The following is a 20,935-nucleotide window of genomic DNA, read 5'->3' on the forward strand; positions in this document are numbered from 1 at the left end:
CCACTCTTTCGAGTCTCGACAGTCGACAGTTTCGACTGTTCGACAGCGGACGGAGCAGACCACGTGACCGTCCGCGTCGACAGTACCGTGCTCGGACGCGGCGATGAGCGGCACCCTTGGACCTCGCGTAATTTTTTTTCTTTTTTTTTTCGTGCTGTTTATATAAGCGATATATGAAATGCATTAAACGCTACATTAAAAACATGTATTAATTTTAGATATGGACTTTGTTTGACATTGTAAATCGAAAGGATATATTTTGAGATATACTTTCCTTTAATCACTACGCCTTGCAAATTAACGACAAAATGAACGATCTTACTCTACTTTGGCGAGTCCAATATTATTCATTCCGATTTTGGAAAAGTCTAGCAAGCCTACATTTTCATAATTGTTTTCTTCAGATTGAAAAGCTCGCACAATACGAAGATTCAGAGAACATTATTTGAATTATTGAACTTTTTTGTGAATTATTCCAACATGATGTACATACATACATACGTATGTCGTACTTTTAGATAAATATGCATCATTTAATGACGTATCTTAGGATCTTTTACTTTATCAAATTTTGTATCGTTAAATAATAAATATGTGGATTTAATATAAGAGCAAAACTGAAACAAAATTTAGATATAAAAATTAAATCTTGTCCAATCGCCATCGTCGGAAATTTCTTCTGAATGATTACAGCGCTATCTAGCGCAGTAAGAGAATAACTGAAGTGCAACGGTAGGGTACCCGTGTACCGTTCTATCCCTTCGTTATACCACAGGTTATACGATGGCTGCATTCGAGAAGCGCGCTATTAGCGCTATTGCATCATTCTGTCTTTATCGCTCATCAGATGTAAAACAAGGATAGAATAAGCAAATAGCGCTAATAGCGCGCTCCCCGAATCCAGCCGATACGAGCGTTTGTAGATTTCCCCTCTCCGTAATGATCATTATACCGGCGAAAATATATATCTCTGTCCATGGGACAGCTGATGAAGTTTTCAAAACGTGATTTTTTAACATATACATTCATACATGAAGCAATATTCCATAATTTCCATATGCGTGTACGTAGGTGTGTATCATTGTAGCATAAACGTCAGAACGCTGCAAAAACTAGCGTAAAATCTGTGCTGGCGTAACGAAAACGAGCGTTAAAGCCTTAATGTGATTGGCCAAGTTTCCTTTACAGCGTACGCCGCGCCGGCCGCGCCGGTACGCCGTACACTGGATCCATGGGACTTTACTCAGCGTGACGAAACACGAAACTCCAAACTGTAAAATAATACAAGTTTAATAGGCAAATTATGAAAAAAGTTTATTGTAATTATTATGTATAATTTTTTTTATTACAATATTTCTACTTTTATTTCATGCGTTTAAGGATGATGCAAATTTTATGATGAGCATGCGCATGTGGCCGCAGGGGATGTTCAGTGTCGATTACCGAGATAATTTTTCATTTTTAAGACTAATATTAAACCAACAAACGCTAAAATTAGACCAACAATCATCAGCAAACGATTACGTATCGATTAGACCGTTTTTTAATTAAAAATGAGATTAATTTTTCCGGCTGACAACGCTAATTTTTCTTTTTTAATTAAAAAAAAATTAAGAACCAACAAACGTTGTAATTATATAGGCCGACAATCACCAACAAACGACCAACAAACGATTAAAAAAAAATTAATAAAGTCGAAGTTGACCGGCTAAGTTACCGGAGCTCGAGAGTCGGACGGTGGGGATACACACACGAAAAGGAAGCACGTTCGCAGTGTTCGCACGTGTGCGTATCTCGAGACTCGAGCTCGAGAGTCTCGAGTGGCTCTCAGCAGAGAGAAAGATGAGAGTGATCATGCCCGCGTTTTGGCTGTACCCGAATCATATCGGTATGTGCACGTTTTTGTGGTTCTCTTCTGTGCTATATAATCGTTATTTTGATTTCTCGCTTCTGATTCCATGATTTCTGCCTATACACAGTCTCGTTATATCAAAGTCTCCTTCAGTGTAAAGGATAAATATAGTGTTTGGAATGTTGTGATTTCACCCGTAATTTATCTTGCACTCGTAAGATATGAGCGTTAAGCAAAATATGACAAAATTGGTAGAATGACTATCATTCCATGCGATAAATAGGAAGGATACTGTTTATGCTGGTTTATCAAATAGAGGATTCGTCTGCACTCCGCGTACATCCACGACCGTTTGATCCGTGATGCGATAGTACTCAAACACCATGCAAGCTTTTCTAGGTCGCTACCAGCTCTGGTATCTGCGTGAGGCTGAAGCCTGCAACAAATAAACGTAGTCGTTCGATAAAATCTCGAGTGCTTTTCGAATCGCAAAATCTGTAAATATCCTGCTCTTACCTGTAAATATATATGCTGTAACGTGACCTATATACGTTCCTAATCTGTGATAAACGGGCTTTTGTCGAAACCTATTTTATACAGAATCAATAATTATTGAATTATTTTGTTAATCTTACCACATATATATGAAATTATTGATAACGTTAATAATCTCGTTGGAATACATCCTTCGCGAAACGATACTTACTCACGTAAAGAACGGCGGGAGACTATTACACTGCCACAGGTGCTACAACCACTCGACCTCTGTCATTGTTTTGGTCGTCGACTGTCGCAAGCATTTGTGAATCTGTCACGCGTCGCACGTGTGATGTCAGATTTCAGAGATATCGATGGAGAAGAAACAATTGCCATTCCGTAAATGCTTGTTTGTATATTTTATTACAAAGATATAAATTTCATCGCAAACAATTAACGAAATGTCTTGTCTTCATTACAAACAGAACTGAAAGCAACCATTGTATTTAATATTTTACATTACCGGAACCATGTGTCCTGTCATACCTATAATCGCTGTATCTACAATCCATATTATGCTCGATGCAAGACAATCGGCTCTACAAGTAGATATAATGTGTTGTTTTACATATTTTGTTGCGTATTAAATAAACACGTTGAATTAAATTTAAAGTTAATTTTAATTAAATTGAATGAAATTAAAAGTTAATTTAATACGTTCAACCGTGTTAAACGACGTAATTTCAAATGGCAACAAATGTGTAAGAGGCCGGAGTTTCGGTTAAAATAATTTGAATTTGTAGAGTGTAGTCATAATAGTTATTTGTGTAACAAGTGCTGTAAGATGAAAATTCACGGGTGCGGAGTTGACGCACGAGGCGAAGGCGAGTGCGGTCACCGCACCCGGGAATTTTCATCTTTACGCACGGCTTGCACACCCTATTTTATGTTGCAAGTGCGTGGAAAGTGGTCTATCACGCACGCGTAGCGTGCGTAATGGGCCACTTTCTGTGCACGTGTTACATAATAATATTTTACAATTTACATTACCGCATCCACGTGTCCCGTTATATTTTTATAATTGTATAATGTATAATCCATTATGCTCGACTGATGTAAGACAATTATCGACTCTACAATTAGAAAATTATAGTCATTTAGGATTTTTAAATTACTATAAATATAAGCAGTAGGCATATCGGCTAGAAATAATTTAAGACTTGAAAGAAACTACTCTATATATATTTTTTTTAAATTTAAATAATTATTTATTTATTTAAATTAAAATATTGTAAAAAGTATACGTTATATAGATGTCTTTTATCATGTATGCATACACCCTGTATACGTATACGCAGCTCCCTAGCGCAGTGGCTTGCCTGGGCTTGCCTCTAAATATTCGTGCATTCCAAAACCCATCAAAAAAAAGTGTTGCAACTTTTCCGTGAACGACGTACTGTTGAAACGAACGGGTTAACTCCTGAATTATTTATTAATTAAATCTCTTTCTTTCTTTTTTTTTGGTTCAGCGTCTCATCTAGGAAAAAAAAGATATGTAGTATGTACATATTCGCGCTTATCGAAGAAAATTCGGGAGCAAGTTTCTCATCCATCTTTACGTCTCTGTCTCTGTTCCTCGCTCGCTCTCTCTTTGTCCTCGCCGATCTATTGCGCGCGTTCGATCGACGAGAGTCCAGTCGTCCTCCCTTCCCCCCCCCCCCCCCTTCGCCGTTGTTGTTGGTCCTGGCATCGCCGTCGAGGACCCTCGATCCGCATCGCGACGTCCGCACACCGCACAATCCGCAGTAGCATATTTATATATCGGAGGCTGTTCGGCTGACCGCGCGCGGGCGAGATGTCGTTGATCAGGACGCTGTGGAAGTGCGCGTTCAGTCCGCGGCTTTTCAAGATTTACGAGGTAACGTGGATCGGTCTAGTCGACGTAAGTACGACACACTTATTCAGCGACTCAGCGTTTTCCCCCCGGAAATTTGCATAAAAAGTTGAGGTTATAATACGCGTATGCGTGTGTCCGATTTACAGAAGTCGTACGAGGCGAGGAACCTGGAGCGATGGGGCGATCATATCGTGATCTCCGTAAGTGTTCCGCGCGACAGACAGAACGGAGGTTGTGACGTTGCCGAGTGTTCGTCGCGCTTTCTTATCGCGCCGCTCCACGCGGGCGAGGATCTTCCAAATACCGGCGAACGCGAATTTCCGTCACAACTTACTAATCGTCTGAATGTATCTTATTATTGTGACTATAAGGATGTGCGAATTCATAAATTGTTCTTGCGCTGTTGCAGTTTGCGGCGATATGGTCCATGAGTCTGTACGCCGTACCGGTCATTGCCATGTTCGCCATGTACCAACGTGGCTACTCCTTGACAGATAACGTTTCTTGCTTGAGCAAATTGGCAGCTGGCGCCGGCGCGCTCCTTGTCGCCTCGTTGGCCGCACGCGGTTACTCCAGGGTTAATAATCCGGTGTACGTGAAGTTTGTGGAAACCTTGAACGAGACACAGTTGCATTATAACGCAAGCACGAAACAGGAACTTAATAAGTACGATTTTGAATTCTGGGCATGGCCTGTGGACTTTGATGTCTCGGAACTAAACAGGTTGGTCTCTATCTTTATCGATAATTAATATGTTAAAGATGTTCGAGAATCTTCAGCTTTCATTTAAGTGACAAATCTAATAAATTTTAATAAAATTGGGATGTTTGTAGCAAAAATTTTTCAAATTTTGACTCAAATGTCTTGGAAAATCAATATATATTTCAACATTTTGCTTAATTCCATCTGAAAACTTAGAAAGTAGGGCTCGCACATGAAATATTGATGTTCTAAGTTGAAACTAAGATTGGCGATTTTAAATGGCTCTAATTATATGTTTCTTGTAGTGATACTGCAGACAAGTTGACACTAGAAAAAATTGCAAAGGCTAGCGGCCGCCTCAGACGACAAAGCGGCAAAGAATTTGTATTTGCTATACCATGTAAATTGCTTTCTTATGCGATAGCACATACATTCGCGGGTAAATTGATTTATCCTGGCAGTATATCTTTCATCGGCTGGATACTCGGTAACGCATTACGATTATTATTGTATTTACGTTTTTATGGTAGGTACTAATCATTTTGCATCGCAATGTTAAAGGCTCCACGTTGGTGAAGGGAAGAGTAGATTTGATGAAACTGGGTGGAGAAAGATTCAAATTAATGACTGCTGATAAAAATCAAATTGACGCGATGTTTGTTGATCGGCGTAACAAGTAATGTAAACGATAACTTTATCGACATCTTATGTTATGCTAAAAACTGTTTTCTGATGTGCACCATATTGCAGAAGCGCTTATGGCGATGTATTGGTTGTAACTTGCGAAGGAAACTGTGGTTTTTATGAAACAGGGATTATATCCACTCCTCTAACCAAGGGCTATTCGGTGCTGGGCTGGAATCATCCGGGTTTCGCCAGCAGTACTGTAAGTATTATCGCTTGCAAAGGAGTGAGCCTCGCGTATATTTCACAATAACAATCCGACGGGAAGAATTGCTGTTACTCCGTCGTAAGACTCTTTTTATTGCAACGATAAAATTTTTGCCGATGTTGCAGTTATTGTCATTCAGACAGTAAATGTAAAGTTGGAGTAATGGCAAGCCTTCTTCTTCGAGGGCCGACTTGTATCTCGTATAACAGTAACAGTAAGTCATGACACAAAGGGTGCGCCATATCCAGAGCAAGAGGAAAACGCCATCGATTGTATAATGCGTTTTGCGATCGAGCGTCTAAAGTTTCCCGAAGAACGGATCATCGTGTACGGTTGGAGCATCGGAGGCTATCCCGCTACTTGGGCCGCTATGAATTATCCTTCTATTCGGAGCTTGGTAATATTCGGTTCAACTGATTACACACGTAAAATCGATTCTATAAATTGATGAATTAATCACCGCAGGTTTTAGATGCTACGTTCGATGATGTACTTCCATTAGCTATTAAAACAATGCCACCGTCCCTAGAAGGTTTAGTCCGCAACATAATCAGAGATTACTTCAATTTAAACATAGCAGAACAATTGAATAGGTATATTCTATGGCACATCATGATATAATAAAATTATAGTGTCCCATGTGTATCTCTATATATTGTTATCTTTTAATTTGATAGATATAACGGGACCGTATTGTTAGTGAGAAGAACAGACGACGAGATCCTCTCTATACCTCCCAACAGCTTATCTGGAAATCGCGGCAATATGTTGCTGATGAAATTACTTCTTAGACGTTATCCGCATCTATTTTCCGAAACCTCTGAATCTGGGACAGTCTTATCGAGGTTCTTATCCGCTGAAGCGTCCGACAGAAGTAAGGAATTGAGTATTAAAAGCGTTACTTAAAAAAACATATGAAAAGAAGTATATCATTATCAAATTGATTCTTTATATTTGCGACAGCGTCGATATTGGCATCGTTCCAAGTGGAGGAGAAACGTTGCCTAGAATTGATAGCGGCTAATATACGAAGCGATGATGGGGTGATAAATTATCCGTCTACTCTAGGACAGAATTGTAATACTAGGACAAAATTACAGTTGGTTCTCTTCCTTGTACGTATTACATACACAAAGATTCGTAGATTTGAAATCGAAAAACAGCAAGAAAATTGTACTTTGATTGCTATTATTCCCCATTCTATTTTCTAGGCAACAATGTATATGAAAGATCAATCATCGTCGCACTGTATCCCGTTGTCTGTTGATCTGTTTCATCCGGGTTGGGATCCAGCATCCGCCATTGCTGTGAAGTAGCTTTCACAATACTATACTTGGAATATCAGAATAAGCTTCTCGAGCTTTTCTTATTTATATTAGTACATTATGAACGAATGAAAGCGGTAATAACGGTGCAATTTCGTATTAAGTTTTACTAGCACACATACACACAGGCGTTATTTATTCCATATTAATCTATAATTACAAATTTTTGTGAAAAATTTTACATATTAGATATCATTTTTAATTCATAACAAGCATTTTAGTTGAGTTGCAATAGTCATTTGCATTTTTGAATTGATTATACGAGTCGCATATCACCAAGTACTGCTTTGTATAAAATTCATTTGTATTACAATATACATATTAAAATTTAAAAATTGATTCTTTAATATATTGACATTATTTTAAGAAATAGCTTTTACAATGGTATGTATTACATTTTATTAGTAATTTAAAACCAGATAAAAGTAATTTGCATTAAAACTCTGAAATGAGAATATATATATATACACACACATACATATACATTGTAAGATAATAACTGTATTTTTCATTTCGATATTATAACTTAATTATTACGTAATTATTATTCGTAATCATTACTCATTTTTTAATAAAAAGAAGCGACTTCGTATTGTGAAATAAAAATAACATTGCAAAAAGAAGTTTGCATTGAAAACATTTAATATTAAAAGTACAAAATTCCGCTTTAAAATTATCAAAATTTATCTGAAAGATTACTTATGTATATATTTTGCAAAATTCATATATGATGATATCTTAGTTCTAATTTTACATGAAATTTCCACTATTTTTCATACAATGTATAAAAATAAATAACTATATGTCATACCCCGATAATTTCCGGTAATTTTACGTAACTTGAATATTGTCTAGAACAGTTTTAAGAGCAGTTTTAGAATCTTGGAATGGATCGACTACATTTGCACGACTAGTCTTCATTGGTTTCTCTAGAAATACTTTCAGCATACTCCTTGTTTGCGCTAAGAAATAATCTCTCTGAGTAACTTTTTCCAAAGCCTTGAAACATCCTTCCAAATTCCAGTCAATTTTCCTACTGGCTTTGTCCTCGCCCTAAGAAACAGATCGTTAATCGTTTTACTCGCTTTCATGTATCTTCTACATGCATAAATAATAGTAATTCTTAATTTTTCTTACTTTCATTAAACCAAGATTAACTAGTAATGCATTATTCAAAATGGAGATTTGATTATTCTCTACGGCATAAGAAAACAGCTTTGCGTATAAAGCATCTGACAAGGATTCTGCTTTCATTCTCACATCCATGTAGCCACTGCCGCATAATGCCGATACTTTCATAATTATCCGTAAAAGCTCCTCTATATATTTCTGTTCTGTAGCTGTGTTACTTTGATTTGCCAAATTCTGGAATAAGAAGTAAAAATCTCGCTAGAAATATAACTAATTTTTACAGATATCTACATATTAATACGTACCGTTGCATAGTCGATAAAAGCTTGCACATTATCATCTTGCAACAGGTGCAACAGCAACAGTTGCAGCAGTTTCTCAGCTGTTGGCGATTTCAAAAAGTCCGCTACTGTTACCACCGGGCTTTCTGCAATATTATCTTGTTCCTTGTTGTCCTCTTTGTCACTTGCTTCATCCTCATCACTTTCGTTCTCTTCGCTCTGTTCATCCTCATTATCATCTTCCTCCTCCTCGTCCTCAGTATAATCCTCATCCAAAGAATGCAATGCATCAATTCTTCCCAATTTTGTGAGAATTTGTCGAAGGTTCTCGCGTCCTTCCGTTCCAAAGCAATTACCGTCCAGCTGTAGATTTGTCAGAAGAGTTTTATCATGCATGGCTTTGGCGAGAGCATTTCCAGCATCCGCGCGTAGCTCGTTATTACTCAAGTCCAGATATCTGAGGGACGTATGATTGCCGTGAATCTCTAACGCCTCCGCTAGGACTAAAGCCCCTTTAGTCTTTAGTAAACAATCACCGAGGTTCAGTTCCTCCAGACCCCGGAAAGTCGGTAAAGCTTTAGCGAGCGCTCTGGCTCCTTTCAGTCCGATCGTATTGTCATTCAAATTTAACACCCGCAAATTAGGATTGACAGATAAACCCTGTGCAATCGCCGCGATGCCCACGTGATATATGCCGTTCTGTTGCATCACAACTTCCTCTAATGTCTTTAACCTTTCAAACACGGACGCCAATGCTTGTGCACCCTCGTTCTCCAGCCGATTTCTGCCGACGATGAAAACTTTCAACGCGAGCGGCGTGCCTAGTAGAATTCAACTCGATTAAGGGGGGATCCTGGTGTAGCGAGTCAAAAAAGTTAAGGTATTTTCAGGATTTTTTTTGAAGGTATTAAAAATCTCCGACCATTTCGGCAGTGGCCCAGTATATATATATATATATTGTACCATATTTCAAGAATACAAAACGATTTTTTCTTCATTGACGGAAAGAAAACAACTTTTGAGATATATCGCCGAATGTTCGAAGGTGCAGAAAATTCGATGGGCGTAATAGCTCGGCGCAGGGTCGTCTGAAACAAAAAAATCCAGCACCGTTTTAAAGCTTAAACTTGTAGTTTTGAGGTGAACCTTTAAAATTTTGGAAAAAAATTTATTTAATTTTTTTTAGCCTAGAAGGAGCGATTTTTTCGGTAAAAATCGTACCTTCCACTTCTGAAGGCCGCCAATTTGCCAATTTCCAACTTTCCTGGAATTTTAAAGGTTCATCTCAAATCTACAATTTTAAGCTTTAAAGCGGTGCGGGAATTTTTTGTTTCAGACGACCCTGCGCCGAGCTATTACGCCCACCGAATTATCTGCACCTTCGAACATTCGGCGATATATCTCAAGAGTTGTTTTCTTTCCGCCAATGAAAAAAATCGTTTTGTATTCTTGAAATATGATACAATGTGTGTGTGTGTGTGTGTACTGGGCCACTGCCGAAATGGTCGGAGATTTTTAATACCTTCAAAAAAAAATCCTGAAAATACCTTACTTTTTGGACTTGCACACCAGGATCCTCCCTTAAGCATTAAGAATATATTTTACAATACGTATAATTGCATACACATGTTACATGTGTTAATATCTCACCTTCTTTAGAACTGTTCTCATGACACTTCTCCAATGCTTTAGCCAACATCTTTCCACCTGATATACCGAGACCATTGTTGTTCAGTTTCAACTGTTGAAGGGTATAGCACGGACTCGACGCCAACAGATTTGCTAACCCTTGAATACCGATTGGGCCGAAAGCATTGTCGCTCATGTCGAGCTCGGTTAGCTGGCTACCAGCGGTGCACAATGCCGTTCCTAGATGCTCCAACGCTTTTGGGATTTCTGTTTTCAGACGACCAGTGAACATGTCCTTCCATAGAGCCTTTTTCAACGGAGTCCCCTTCTCCTTCAACGCCTCCGCTATAGCCTCTGCAGCCGGCGTTCCCAACGTGTTTCCTTCCAAATCCAAGTACTCCAAGCACGGACATGCTTTAATCGCTTCCACCACTTGGAGAGCTGTACAACACAATAAATTCATCAAATTCTCTGATAATAAATAAATAAATAATTTAATTTATACACACACGTGTAAATATAGAATTCAAACGTTTGCAGTGAGAATTTCGCAAAGCAACAGCTGCGTTTAGAGATCGAATTAAAGAATTGAGCTCGCACAATCGTTCAATAGTTTCGTGCGCTTTATGTACGACGTGAGAAACACGAGGGGATACATCGTCGAGAAGATTCTAACAACTTACCATCATCCGCAGTGTCCAATACGAGCGACTGACCGGCGAACGAAACTCCGACCGATTTCCGGCTCACGTCCTTCAACTGCTCGCCAATCTCGCCTAGACTGAACATGTTGCGCGTTTGCGATTGTCACAGATATTTTGTAAAACGATCCTGATGGACGATCCTTCGATATAAGGCTATGAAACAGCGAAGTGTGAATAGGCGTCGACAAACTCGTCCCTTTGTTGGCTTTGTTGATATCGCTTCCCCACAGTGCGTCGTGTTTCGCGTTCCGCCAGGCCGCCAGGTGGTAGTAAACGCGACGAAATTCGTATGCGCGGGAAACCGCTGCCAACACGTGCCGAGCACTGGAAAGAAAGTCACTATTCAGTCACGAACGTAATCGCGGATCGCGGATCGCGGCCATCGTGGGGTAAGGCTGCAGGGTGATCTTCGATGAACTTTGTCCACATTTCTACTAATGCAATTTGACTTTAAATTAATTTACTTTTAATCTTTTTTTTAGTTATAAGAATTAGAAAAAGATAGAAAGTAAGTTAAACCGAGAGTAAAGTTAATTGATCTGCATTGACAGAAATAATGAATAATAATCGATGATTAATTCATCAACTAATATTTATGTAATATTAATACGTATTAGATACAATAATTTTTTTGTTTCATTCGTAAGAAAAAAGATTAGTAGAGTGAAATTTTGCTTTAAGCTATATTTTGTCGGTTGATTTATTCGCCGATTAAGTTAATTGGACTTTAGTCACAAGTCGTCCATAATGTAATTTCACGGACAAAAATTCCTTCCATGCAGGTCCGTGTAGTATACGATGATTCACATTTGCAACGACCCTGTACTCTAAAATAAGAAATGTCAAAATCCACGAACGCGCGTACAAACAATAATAAAGTAAGATCAGTATAAGGCTAATCTCGAATCGTTTTCTCCACAGAAAATTATTAGAATCAGAATTATTAATTTAATAAAATAATACATACCGATCTTTTTGGCCAGACGTGAGACACATAAAAATCAATATTAATATTGAGATAAAAGCTTCGAGTTTATTGGAATGAAAACGTATAATGCAATAAAACATTATTTGTTATAACTAATTTCACATTTCCATAGAAATCTTTTTTTTTCGCGCATTTTATGTACAAAATCAAAAAAGTATCTAGTTATATCAAAGTGTAAAAAAAAAGCCTGTTACAGTGGCTAGCTGTAACACAATTGCGGAGTTAGTTACAAAAATCGTTTCGAATATTCGAGACAGAATTATTTCATCCTTCCTTTCCTCTAAAAAAAATCCATATATTTATTGTTAATACGTGTAGAATATTAATGATGAACAATAAACATATAGGATACTCAAGTTTAATTTTTCTTTCAGGTGCTAATAAAGATGCTTTATTACACTGAATGCTGCTTTTTCATAAACTGGCCACCGTCTATGTAGATGTGTGTGTATTATGCATGTGTGTGCTTATGAACTTTATTATATTCATATATCATAAATACTTTTTTCTTCATTAATTTGATTCTTTCAGACGTGTCTAGAAATGTTTCTCAGCTTTATTCTATCTATTTAGTAAAAAGTTTATGCGCGTTTACAAGCATAGGTCATTCTCGCTATCCATATCATTAAAAAAAATGCCACCGTACACACTGCAACATATTCTAAATTTGAGAAGGGGGCACAGAATATGAAGCATCAAATCGTATCCGAGTCCACGGCAAAAAGACATGTTATGAATGAAAAAGAAATGTTTTTTTTTTTTTTCAAGACAATCTTTAGGCGAATATGAGAAGACTATGTTCTTTTTTACTGTATATAGTGGCCATTTTATATACCTTTTTCACATTATATGGTCAACATTTAATACAAAAATTAATCTATTATATCTAGTGACAATCCGAATGCGTTCGAATGTAAACGTCGATTAATGAACTCTACTGTTAAAATACTTAGAGACTAAGCATTCTCTTAAATGTACATAAATAACCCTCTTATCGATTAACTATGTTTTGCTTATGTGTCTCGAGTTAATAAATTGTCCATTTCCATTCCCTTTTTTTTTTGGCTTAAATATCGAAAGTTTAAATTAAATTTTTCAAATGTTCAATTTTTACATCGTACAAGCCAGCACTGAGCTTATACAGAAACCTAAATGTTTTAATATACTTCTTCTGTGCCTTTTGAGTTGAAGGACAGAAAGTGTGATTCTTCATAATGTGTCTCACAATGTTTCGTATGTGATGTGACTCCGATAGGTGAGAAAGTCGCGTGCCGAAGTTCGCCACGTTAAAAAGCAGATTTTGACTGAGCATTCTCGACAGTTTCTTGCGATTTTCAAATCCACGTCTAAAGTATATAGAGGTTAGAAGCCTTCCTGATACTGTTTCGAATCTAATTTCGCTTGAGTGAGCTCCAGCTGTCTCTTCGCTTCACACTGAGGAAAATTTTGTAGATCGTAATATTGCGGTGCTATCATGAGCAACCAATCAGCTGTAAAAAGATATATAAAATCTCAATAAAAAAAAAACAATTAAATTAACGGATGCTACTAATTGTAACAAATCGACGAAAAGAAAAAGTATAGTCTAGCCCGAATGTGTACCGATTGTATAATAAAATAACACGAGAATACTTACGTTTAATGTCAGTGACTGTTCTGATGTAATTTTTAGTGGTGAGCACAAATTCATTATAAATAACCCACTCTGGTTTGTGATCGAGACAACTGCTCGGATGAAGTTGTACTACCTGGTTATCTTTGATGGTCAGATAATGTCCCGTTCTCTCTAAATGCGCTACCTGCATGTTGAAATAACAATATTAAGATGCATATAAAATAAAAAAAGCATGTATATAAAGAGAAACTCAATATTTATGTTACCTGCATGAAGAAACCATTAACAAGAGCTTTCCTGATGTTAATGTAATAATCTTTTGAATTGAAGTCCGTCGAAGTGCGTTTTAATACAAATCTGTCCATTATTCTGCTCAACTGTTGTCTTACGTTGTCTCCGCTCTTCAGCGATCGATAATTCACGTAATTGTCGTAACACCATTGAACATCGTCCATATCTGTAATTAATTCATCACAGGTAGAACCGTAGAACTATCAAACTACAGGCCTGTTCGTTTTCGCTGCACTTCTGAACCAGTGCGATAAGTTAGAATGAAAGAAAATATATTTGTTTCATTCTAAGTTATTGCACTAGTTGAGAAGTGCAGCAAAAACGAACAGGCCTAATATTTCAGATTGATAGAAATAATAAGAAGCAAGTACTTACGTTGTTTGAAAGAGTGATACACATTGAGTAGTGTTAGATGATCACCATCAATGTGTGCAAATTTCATTTTTGCGTCATCCGCAGCCTTTTTCGATTCATTCGGCCTCACAAAGCACTGTGGGACTAATACCATGTCAATCATCAATATACTACCATGTCATCTTACCACAATTCTGATTCTATTACTTTACTTTTAGAACTCTTTCTTATATATTTTACGTATGATTTTCTTAATATATTAATAGTTAATAATAAATAATATAAAAAAAATAATCATTAAATTATTAGTAAACAGTTGCACGATATTATCGCGTACAGCAAACCCCAATACGTTACCTGAGAGCATAGCAGTAATGCTGAGTATCTCATTGCTGCAATTATGATTGCAAGAAGCTATAAGCATCTTCGCCAACTGTGGATCTAATGGAAACTCTGCCATTACCGCGCCAAGATCCGTCAGGTTTCCATCATCGTCAAGAGCTGCTAGATAATTCAGAAGTTCCAAAGCTCTCATAAGAGTTTCGGGCGCAGGTGGATCCATAAAGTCAAAATGTACCTGTCGTATAACATGCAATAAGTTTTACGATGTTACTTAAAAACACATGATCATATTATTATTTTAATAATATAATATTACGATAAACGCACCAGATCATCAATGCCAAGCTTCTTCAATTGCAATACGACGCTTCCAAGATTAGAACGCAAAATCTCAGGGTAGGTATTATCTTGCATCTCGTTTTTGTACGCCTTTTCTGTGTATAATCTGAAACATTTTCCGGGTCTTGTTCTGCCAGCGCGACCGGCTCTCTGTTGCGCTGAAGCCTTGCTGATAGGTGACACTAAAAGAGATTCGACACGAATCCTAGGATTGTATACCTATTAACAAAAAGCATTAGAAATTAATAACAAGATTTATTGATAGTAAAAGATTATTAATTTAAATTAATTAAATTAAAACGTCGCATTTACTTTTTGCTTGGCAAAACCAGGATCTATGACAAAGACGACCCCATCGATAGTCAACGATGTCTCCGCGATATTAGTCGAAACGACGACTTTCCGGCCGATAGCACCGTTAGCTTTGGTAGGCGGAGCAGGTTCGAATATTCTCTGTTGAAGGTTCGGCGGCAGTGTCGAATACAGTGGTATACACTTTAGTTCACCAACTTCAGGTCCCAAGTTGTCCATTTCTCGTTTAATTCTCTTGCAAGCTTCCTCAATTTCCTCCTGACCGGTCAAAAACAGCAGAAGGTCCCCGGGAATCTCTTCGCACATCTGTATCTGAATGACAGTTCTGATTGCCGCCTCCAAGTAATCCCTCTCTGGCTCTGGCGTATAAAATATCTCGACTGGATGTGTTCTACCAGGTACGTTCATGAGCGGTGCATTGTCGAAATATTGCTGAAACTTTCCAGCGTCCAAGGTAGCACTCATAATCACAAGTTTCAAGTCCGGTCTCTGCTTGATCACTTCTTTCAAAACACCCATCAGCAAGTCAGTAGCTAATGTTCTTTCATGAGCTTCATCTAGCAGTATCACTTGATAGGCATCCAACATGGGATCAGACATGCCTTCCCGAAGCAACATACCGTCAGTCATGTACTTCAGCACAGTCCTTGGCGAACTGCAATCTTCAAAACGGATGCTGTATCCTACTTCTTGACCTGTAAAAAAGTTACAGAAATTTTTTTTTTTAATTTATTACCGTTGCAGCACTGTTTCTGATAATATTACAATATTCTTTAATTTTCCAACGTAACAAATAATTATAATACGTACCTAAGGCAACGTCCATTTCCTCCGAAACTCTTTGAGCAACGCTCATAGCTGCCACTCTTCTGGGTTGAGTACAGGCGACTCCTTTGGTTCCGATACTTCTTGAATATTCTACACACCATTGCGGTATCTGGGTAGTTTTGCCGGAGCCTGTCTCTCCAACAAGAACAATGCATTGATGCTGCGACAGCAATCTCATAAAATCCGCGCGATATTCAAACACAGGCAGAGTTATCCTCTTTTTATAAAGTTCATAGTATCTCGGCGTGTATGGCAGCATGGTATATGGATTGAACTGCACTTGGCTTTTCGCCGCTGTGGGCCCTGGGATTGTTACATTGTTGGAAACGGAGCCGTCCCTGCAAAATGATCATCGTATGAAATTTTCCATTCTACATACGTATGCAACAAGCAGTACGCAAACTAGTGTCGTACACACTGAATTGAAAGCAAGTATCTCTATGCAGAACAGAGGGGCCTCGAGATATTAACACACGCATCGGCACACGTGCGAGATTAATAAAATCACGGCGATGCGTGCGAACAAGCATGTATAATAGTGCTTGCTAGAGAAAGAGCGATTATTAAAAACATAATTTTATTTTATTGCAAATGCGAAACACAGGTCAGACCCGAAGAACCGTTACGAAGCGCAGCAACGAGAGTTTTCCTCGTTGCCGGAAGTGAGGGGCTGTCGAAGTGACGAGCCCGAGACATGTCCGAGACTCGTCGTCTCCGTGGACACGACGTCGGAAAATCAGCGCGCACGTGCCAGGACGCGGAACGTCAGGACGCGCGTGATAAGCGCTGGCACTGGCACGAGGTGCTGATACCGATGCCCGCGATATTGCACATGGCAAAGGGGAACGGCTGACCGCCGCCGAGTACCCGTCGTCGCGCGTCGTCCGCGCGAACGCGGGGAACACGTATGTGCACTCACGTGGCTTTCCGTTTGACATAGGGATCCATGACCTCGATCCTGCGCTTCGACATAGCGTCCCCGTCGCTCCAGACGCGGTCAAGCAGGAGCAAAAACTGTTTACGAAATTCCAGGCGAGGCGTCAGTCAAGATGGCAAGCAGGCGCCAGCAGCGGCTTGGAGCTTCCTGCCTTTGTGGTAGAGGCAAGGGACAGCAGATGGTGTTGACGGCGGTCGCGATGTGTGTGTGTGTGTGTGTGTGTGAGAGAGAGAAAGAGAGAGAGCGAGAGAGAGAAAAAAAGGAAAAGAAGATAAAAACCCTGATAGAAATATTTTACTGAAAATATAATGAAATTTTACTGAAATTCTCTCTCAGTTTCATTATTTCATTACTTCATCAATATCTCAGTAAAATTTCAGTTTTTAGTTAGATTCAGTAAATTTTATCATACCTGGTATCATAAAAAGAATTTTTGTTATTACTTTTTAATAGTATAATTTAACTTTCCTTATATTTCACAGTATTACATTACATTTCATAAAGAAAATTATTTATTTTTAATGTATTTTAAATATATTCGAATTCAATAATTTTTCCGTAACTTTTATTTTACTTTTCATCCAGTACAGATTTCATACAGTATTTTCAGCAAGACATTTCCATCGGGGAAGAAGGATTCAAGAGGAGAAAGAAGAGAGAACAGAATGTCTTTTATAATAAAAGAATAAAAGAGAAATTAAAAATATTGGAAAATAGAATTTTCTATAAAAAATGGGCAGTCTATTGCAAATTATAATGCAAGTAGACAATTGCTTAATTAATCAAGTAGACTTTTAGTAAAGTAGTTGTTGATATAATTTCGATATAATGCTTGATAACTGAAGTAATTAGTATTAAATATTAGTGGCGTATCACCACTTTTTTTACTGAGAAAAAGTTAATTTCGCATATGCAGTACAGATGGACGACATACATTGTCGGAAAAATAATAAATGCCAATGAGTACAGAAAAGATGGCGATTTCAAGTTTATTTTAAATGTAATAAAGATATAAAAAATAAAATATATACACACTGTTAAATAAGTACATTTTTTACAATATACATAGCTTCATTGTCACATCCAAACAGCAGCGTCGATCTGTTAATGTCGATACTGTTTATCGGTTTGTGCATAGCGGCGCACAATGAAGTCACGTTAACTTTTCCATTTGTACTAATTGTATTCAACCAATGCATGTCCGTAGAATCTAATATCACAAAAAACAGAATGTTAGAATCAATCTTTAAGACGCAATTGCATCGTGTGTAGTTGAGCTCCTTATTAATTGCTTTCAAGTCACTTACCGAGTTTCAGTTTTGAACTCTGTGCATTGTTCCAATGCCACAATTCTCCGTTGACGGAACAAGTGAAAAGATTGTCGGGTCTGTCCTGATGGAATAGTATCTCGCTGACAGCTTTGGTGTGTGCATTAAGTTGAGACATTGGATAAGTATTCTGCCTTAAATCCCACACGGTTAAACTGCCGTCGTCTCCGCCGGCGATCACGATATGTCTTTGCGTAGGATGGTGCGTAATACTCGTAGCTGCTGTCTGTGAAATCATTTGTCACTTGTATAAAACTGATAAGATTTTATAAGACTTAAAAAGATTAAAGGTTTATATATATTGAAATTATAATAAAAAAATAATATAAAACACTTACTTTAACTTGATCGGAAAGCATAAAAGTAGTTGCAGGCACATCGCGATCGTTTCTCAAGTCCCAAACTTTCATATGTCCTCTCGAATTTCCGGTAAGCACCTCATTGTGTTTTAAGAAATCGGCGCAATATATGGAGCAGCTATCAGCATTTTCTGAGAATAAAAGATAACATATATTTTTAAATACAATAATCAGACTGTATATTACAAACATATATTAATATACATGTTAATGCAATATTTACCGATAATCCTAACTGGTTTCTTCTCTGCAGCCGTGAGAAGATTAAGCTTTCCGTCCTCTCCCACTGAAGCTATATCTTGTTCAAAGGTGGACAACGCGGTACAAGAGGCATAATCCGTTGTTCTGTAAAAATACATTGGTAAGAATATAATAATAATACTTAATATATTTCGACTTCAAAGCTGAGCACAATCAATTTAACCAAGTTTACTCACTTAAAACTATGTATAAACTCCCATGCCATGTGCTCCTTAAATTCAGTACAGATATCCTCATCAATTTGCAGTAGTCTTATCGAGCCTAAAGACGAGGCGGCGACAAAGAAATCTTTGCTGATAAACTGAAAATTCATGTTCCATTAATTCTTAACGCGTAAGAAAAAGATTAATTTTATCAGGAAAGAATAGTATGTTTACTACCTTCAGTTCAGTTACATCACCAAGGAATGAGTACGACGACAGGACTGCAGGGTATGGTTCCTCATCGTAATTCGTTCTAAATGTCCAATATGTTATTTTATTTATCTGAGGAAGAGAAATTTGAGATCAAGATTAAGTTCCAAGACTACTTGAATTCCTCATCATTATAGATTCTTAAATTTCTATTACTGGAATATATAAATGTACAAAGTTTCAACTAATTATTATTAATTAAAAGACAAGAGTTTTATTACATATACAAAAACACTGATAAAGTATGTACAATTATCTGGAACAAATTTATAGGTTAGGTATGCCAGAAATCCTTACCGGGTTATCCCAACTGCCGGTTAAAAAATTTTTCGCTTCCGTAAAATTTCCATGCTGCCACCTTATTTTGGAAATTTTCTCGGATACAAACGTCCCTTGTACATTCTCGCCCATTTTTCGATAAAAGTCGCTGTAGATGTAGATATATAGCCAAAAAAAGTCGAATATCACAGTAGTCCAGCTGACCGCTTCTCCCGCCTACCGCGGCTACCGCTCGAATGTTAACGATGCCGCCATTGTGCACTGTGCACGTTGCACCCATTTCATACAACAATATAAAAGATCGCTTCTTTTATTTCTATCTATACTTAATAACGTTAGTCGATAATATTTAAATCATACCAACACTCCTGCTAATAGCGCGTCTTTTTAACAAAGATAAATAACCGCTAACTTAGTAAAAAAAGATACATCAATAATTAAGTGTCATTTGATATTCATCATCGCATTGATCAACCGGTTACTAATTTATAAACGTATGCTCATAAAAAAGAGCATATACATCACTTATCAGATATACCCTGGCGGAAAAAATTTCTATAAATAACTACAAAATTTAACTAGAAATAGAAATTTGTACATTTTTGTTGAAATATTTAATTTTTTGTAGAAATGGTTATTTTTTTGTAGAAATTTCTACGAAATAGTACCACAAATTACAATGTTCTCAAATCAAGAAATTATTGCAAGTAGTATTTTATGAAAAACTACAATTTATAAAAAATAGTACACAAAGATCTACAAATTTTAAAAATTTAAGAAGAAACAAAATCTTAAAAAATTAAAACATCTGCTTACTTGTAGAATACTACAAAAATTTACAAAAGTGTTCCAATTCTAGCATTTTCATGTAGGATTTTGTAGTATTTCTTAAATTCATGTAGAATTTAATAGATTCTGGCAATTATATTTTATAGTTTTTTAAATTTTGTAGAAATATTTCCGCCAGGGTAAAGAGAAACCCCCCCCCCCCTAATTCGACCTCAAGCTATCGATCAAGCCTACTTAGAACTTGATCCGTTCACTCGTTATCGAGATCTCAACATCTCGAGTACTTGCACAATTTCTTAAGAAATAAAGAAGGTGATACTTTACAATTTGAAAACAATGATGAAATTATTGAAAATAATGAAAATGGTGCAGCATTTGCGACACACATTAGGGACTCTCTTTGCAATTATTTTATGACTCCAAATGGAATGGTCAATTGGCAGCATGATTATGTAACGAGAGGACAAAATCAAGACTTTATCTACACGTAAACATTTGATCGATTGATTACACGTGTCATATTGTGAAATGTAATATGTGTCATATTGTGTATGCTAATATGTATTTATTATGTGAATATAAAATAAATAGTACAAAATTTCTTTAATAT

The 20,935-nt window shown here is 37.2% G+C and overlaps 3 protein-coding genes and 1 long non-coding RNA gene across 6 annotated transcripts; 1 reads left to right on the plus strand and 3 right to left on the minus strand.

Moving 5' to 3' along the window:
- Positions 1–1,936: 1,936 nt before the first annotated feature.
- On the minus strand, positions 1,937–2,979 carry LOC112461167. The gene is made up of 4 exons (XR_003041524.1): positions 2,559–2,979; positions 2,369–2,439; positions 2,145–2,288; positions 1,937–2,057 (listed from the first exon to the last, which is right to left on the minus strand). It is a non-coding gene; the product is annotated as an uncharacterized LOC112461167 (long non-coding RNA).
- A 772-nt stretch (positions 2,980–3,751) lies between these two features.
- Positions 3,752–7,507, plus strand: LOC112461145 (protein ABHD16A). Of its 2 annotated transcripts, none has more exons than XM_025026278.1 (11): positions 3,752–4,271; positions 4,373–4,426; positions 4,636–4,949; positions 5,234–5,415; positions 5,490–5,604; positions 5,679–5,814; positions 6,053–6,217; positions 6,286–6,413; positions 6,498–6,694; positions 6,784–6,935; positions 7,032–7,507. In XM_025026278.1, exons 1-11 carry the CDS (start codon positions 4,185–4,187, stop codon positions 7,134–7,136), a joined length of 1,635 nt encoding a protein of 544 aa, XP_024882046.1. In that variant the 5' UTR covers positions 3,752–4,184; the 3' UTR covers positions 7,137–7,507. The 2 variants fall into 2 exon arrangements, with proteins under 2 accessions (XP_024882046.1, XP_024882047.1); XM_025026279.1 differs by having other exon boundaries at positions 3,752–4,247.
- Positions 7,508–7,882: 375 nt separating this feature from the next.
- Positions 7,883–11,301, minus strand: LOC112461144 (ran GTPase-activating protein 1). The gene is made up of 5 exons (XM_025026276.1): positions 10,870–11,301; positions 10,208–10,627; positions 8,582–9,378; positions 8,283–8,510; positions 7,883–8,198 (listed from the first exon to the last, which is right to left on the minus strand). The coding sequence occupies exons 1-5, from the start codon at positions 10,973–10,975 to the stop codon at positions 7,977–7,979; spliced, it is 1,773 nt and encodes a 590-aa protein (XP_024882044.1). The 5' UTR covers positions 10,976–11,301; the 3' UTR covers positions 7,883–7,976.
- Positions 11,302–12,220: 919 nt separating this feature from the next.
- On the minus strand, positions 12,221–20,115 carry LOC112461140 (putative pre-mRNA-splicing factor ATP-dependent RNA helicase PRP1). Of its 2 annotated transcripts, XM_025026273.1 has the most exons (15): positions 19,555–20,115; positions 19,225–19,329; positions 19,021–19,145; positions 18,807–18,928; positions 18,563–18,714; positions 18,204–18,450; positions 17,962–18,106; positions 15,942–16,297; positions 15,132–15,826; positions 14,808–15,038; positions 14,496–14,715; positions 14,160–14,282; positions 13,760–13,950; positions 13,515–13,677; positions 12,221–13,368 (listed from the first exon to the last, which is right to left on the minus strand). In XM_025026273.1, exons 1-15 carry the CDS (start codon positions 19,666–19,668, stop codon positions 13,241–13,243), a joined length of 3,117 nt encoding a protein of 1,038 aa, XP_024882041.1. In that variant the 5' UTR covers positions 19,669–20,115; the 3' UTR covers positions 12,221–13,240. The 2 variants fall into 2 exon arrangements, with proteins under 2 accessions (XP_024882041.1, XP_024882040.1); XM_025026272.1 differs by lacking the exons at positions 17,962–18,106; positions 18,204–18,450; positions 18,563–18,714; ... (2 more) ...; positions 19,225–19,329; positions 19,555–20,115 and adding an exon at positions 16,879–17,038.
- Between the last annotated feature and the right edge of the window lie 820 nt (positions 20,116–20,935).

This window comes from Temnothorax curvispinosus, unplaced genomic scaffold (genome assembly GCF_003070985.1).
Source record: "Temnothorax curvispinosus isolate PA1 unplaced genomic scaffold, ASM307098v1 QBEX01011098.1, whole genome shotgun sequence".
NCBI classification, from domain to species: Eukaryota; Metazoa; Arthropoda; class Insecta; order Hymenoptera; family Formicidae; genus Temnothorax; species Temnothorax curvispinosus.

What these genes read in the sequence shown, in the direction of transcription:
- LOC112461145 (XM_025026278.1), top strand. Translation starts at nt 4,185, where the DNA reads ATGTCGTTGATCAGGACGCTGTGGAAGTGCGCGTTCAGTCCGCGGCTT. An exon ending in GATGTCTCGGAACTAAACAG is followed by an intron (nt 4,950 to 5,233) that starts GTTGGTCTCTAT and finishes TGTTTCTTGTAG; the next exon opens with TGATACTGCAGACAAGTTGA. An exon ending in CGCTGAAGCGTCCGACAGAA is followed by an intron (nt 6,695 to 6,783) that starts GTAAGGAATTGA and finishes TATTTGCGACAG; the next exon opens with CGTCGATATTGGCATCGTTC.
- LOC112461144 (XM_025026276.1), bottom strand. Translation starts at nt 10,975, where the DNA reads ATGTTCAGTCTAGGCGAGATTGGCGAGCAGTTGAAGGACGTGAGCCGG. An exon ending in ATTGGACACTGCGGATGATG is followed by an intron (nt 10,628 to 10,869) that starts GTAAGTTGTTAG and finishes TGTGTTGTACAG; the next exon opens with CTCTCCAAGTGGTGGAAGCG. An exon ending in CTTTTATCGACTATGCAACG is followed by an intron (nt 8,511 to 8,581) that starts GTACGTATTAAT and finishes TTCTTATTCCAG; the next exon opens with AATTTGGCAAATCAAAGTAA.
- LOC112461140 (XM_025026273.1), bottom strand. Translation starts at nt 19,668, where the DNA reads ATGGGCGAGAATGTACAAGGGACGTTTGTATCCGAGAAAATTTCCAAA. An exon ending in GAGTTCAAAACTGAAACTCG is followed by an intron (nt 18,107 to 18,203) that starts GTAAGTGACTTG and finishes TTGTGATATTAG; the next exon opens with ATTCTACGGACATGCATTGG. An exon ending in CTGGTTTTGCCAAGCAAAAA is followed by an intron (nt 15,039 to 15,131) that starts GTAAATGCGACG and finishes TTTTGTTAATAG; the next exon opens with GTATACAATCCTAGGATTCG.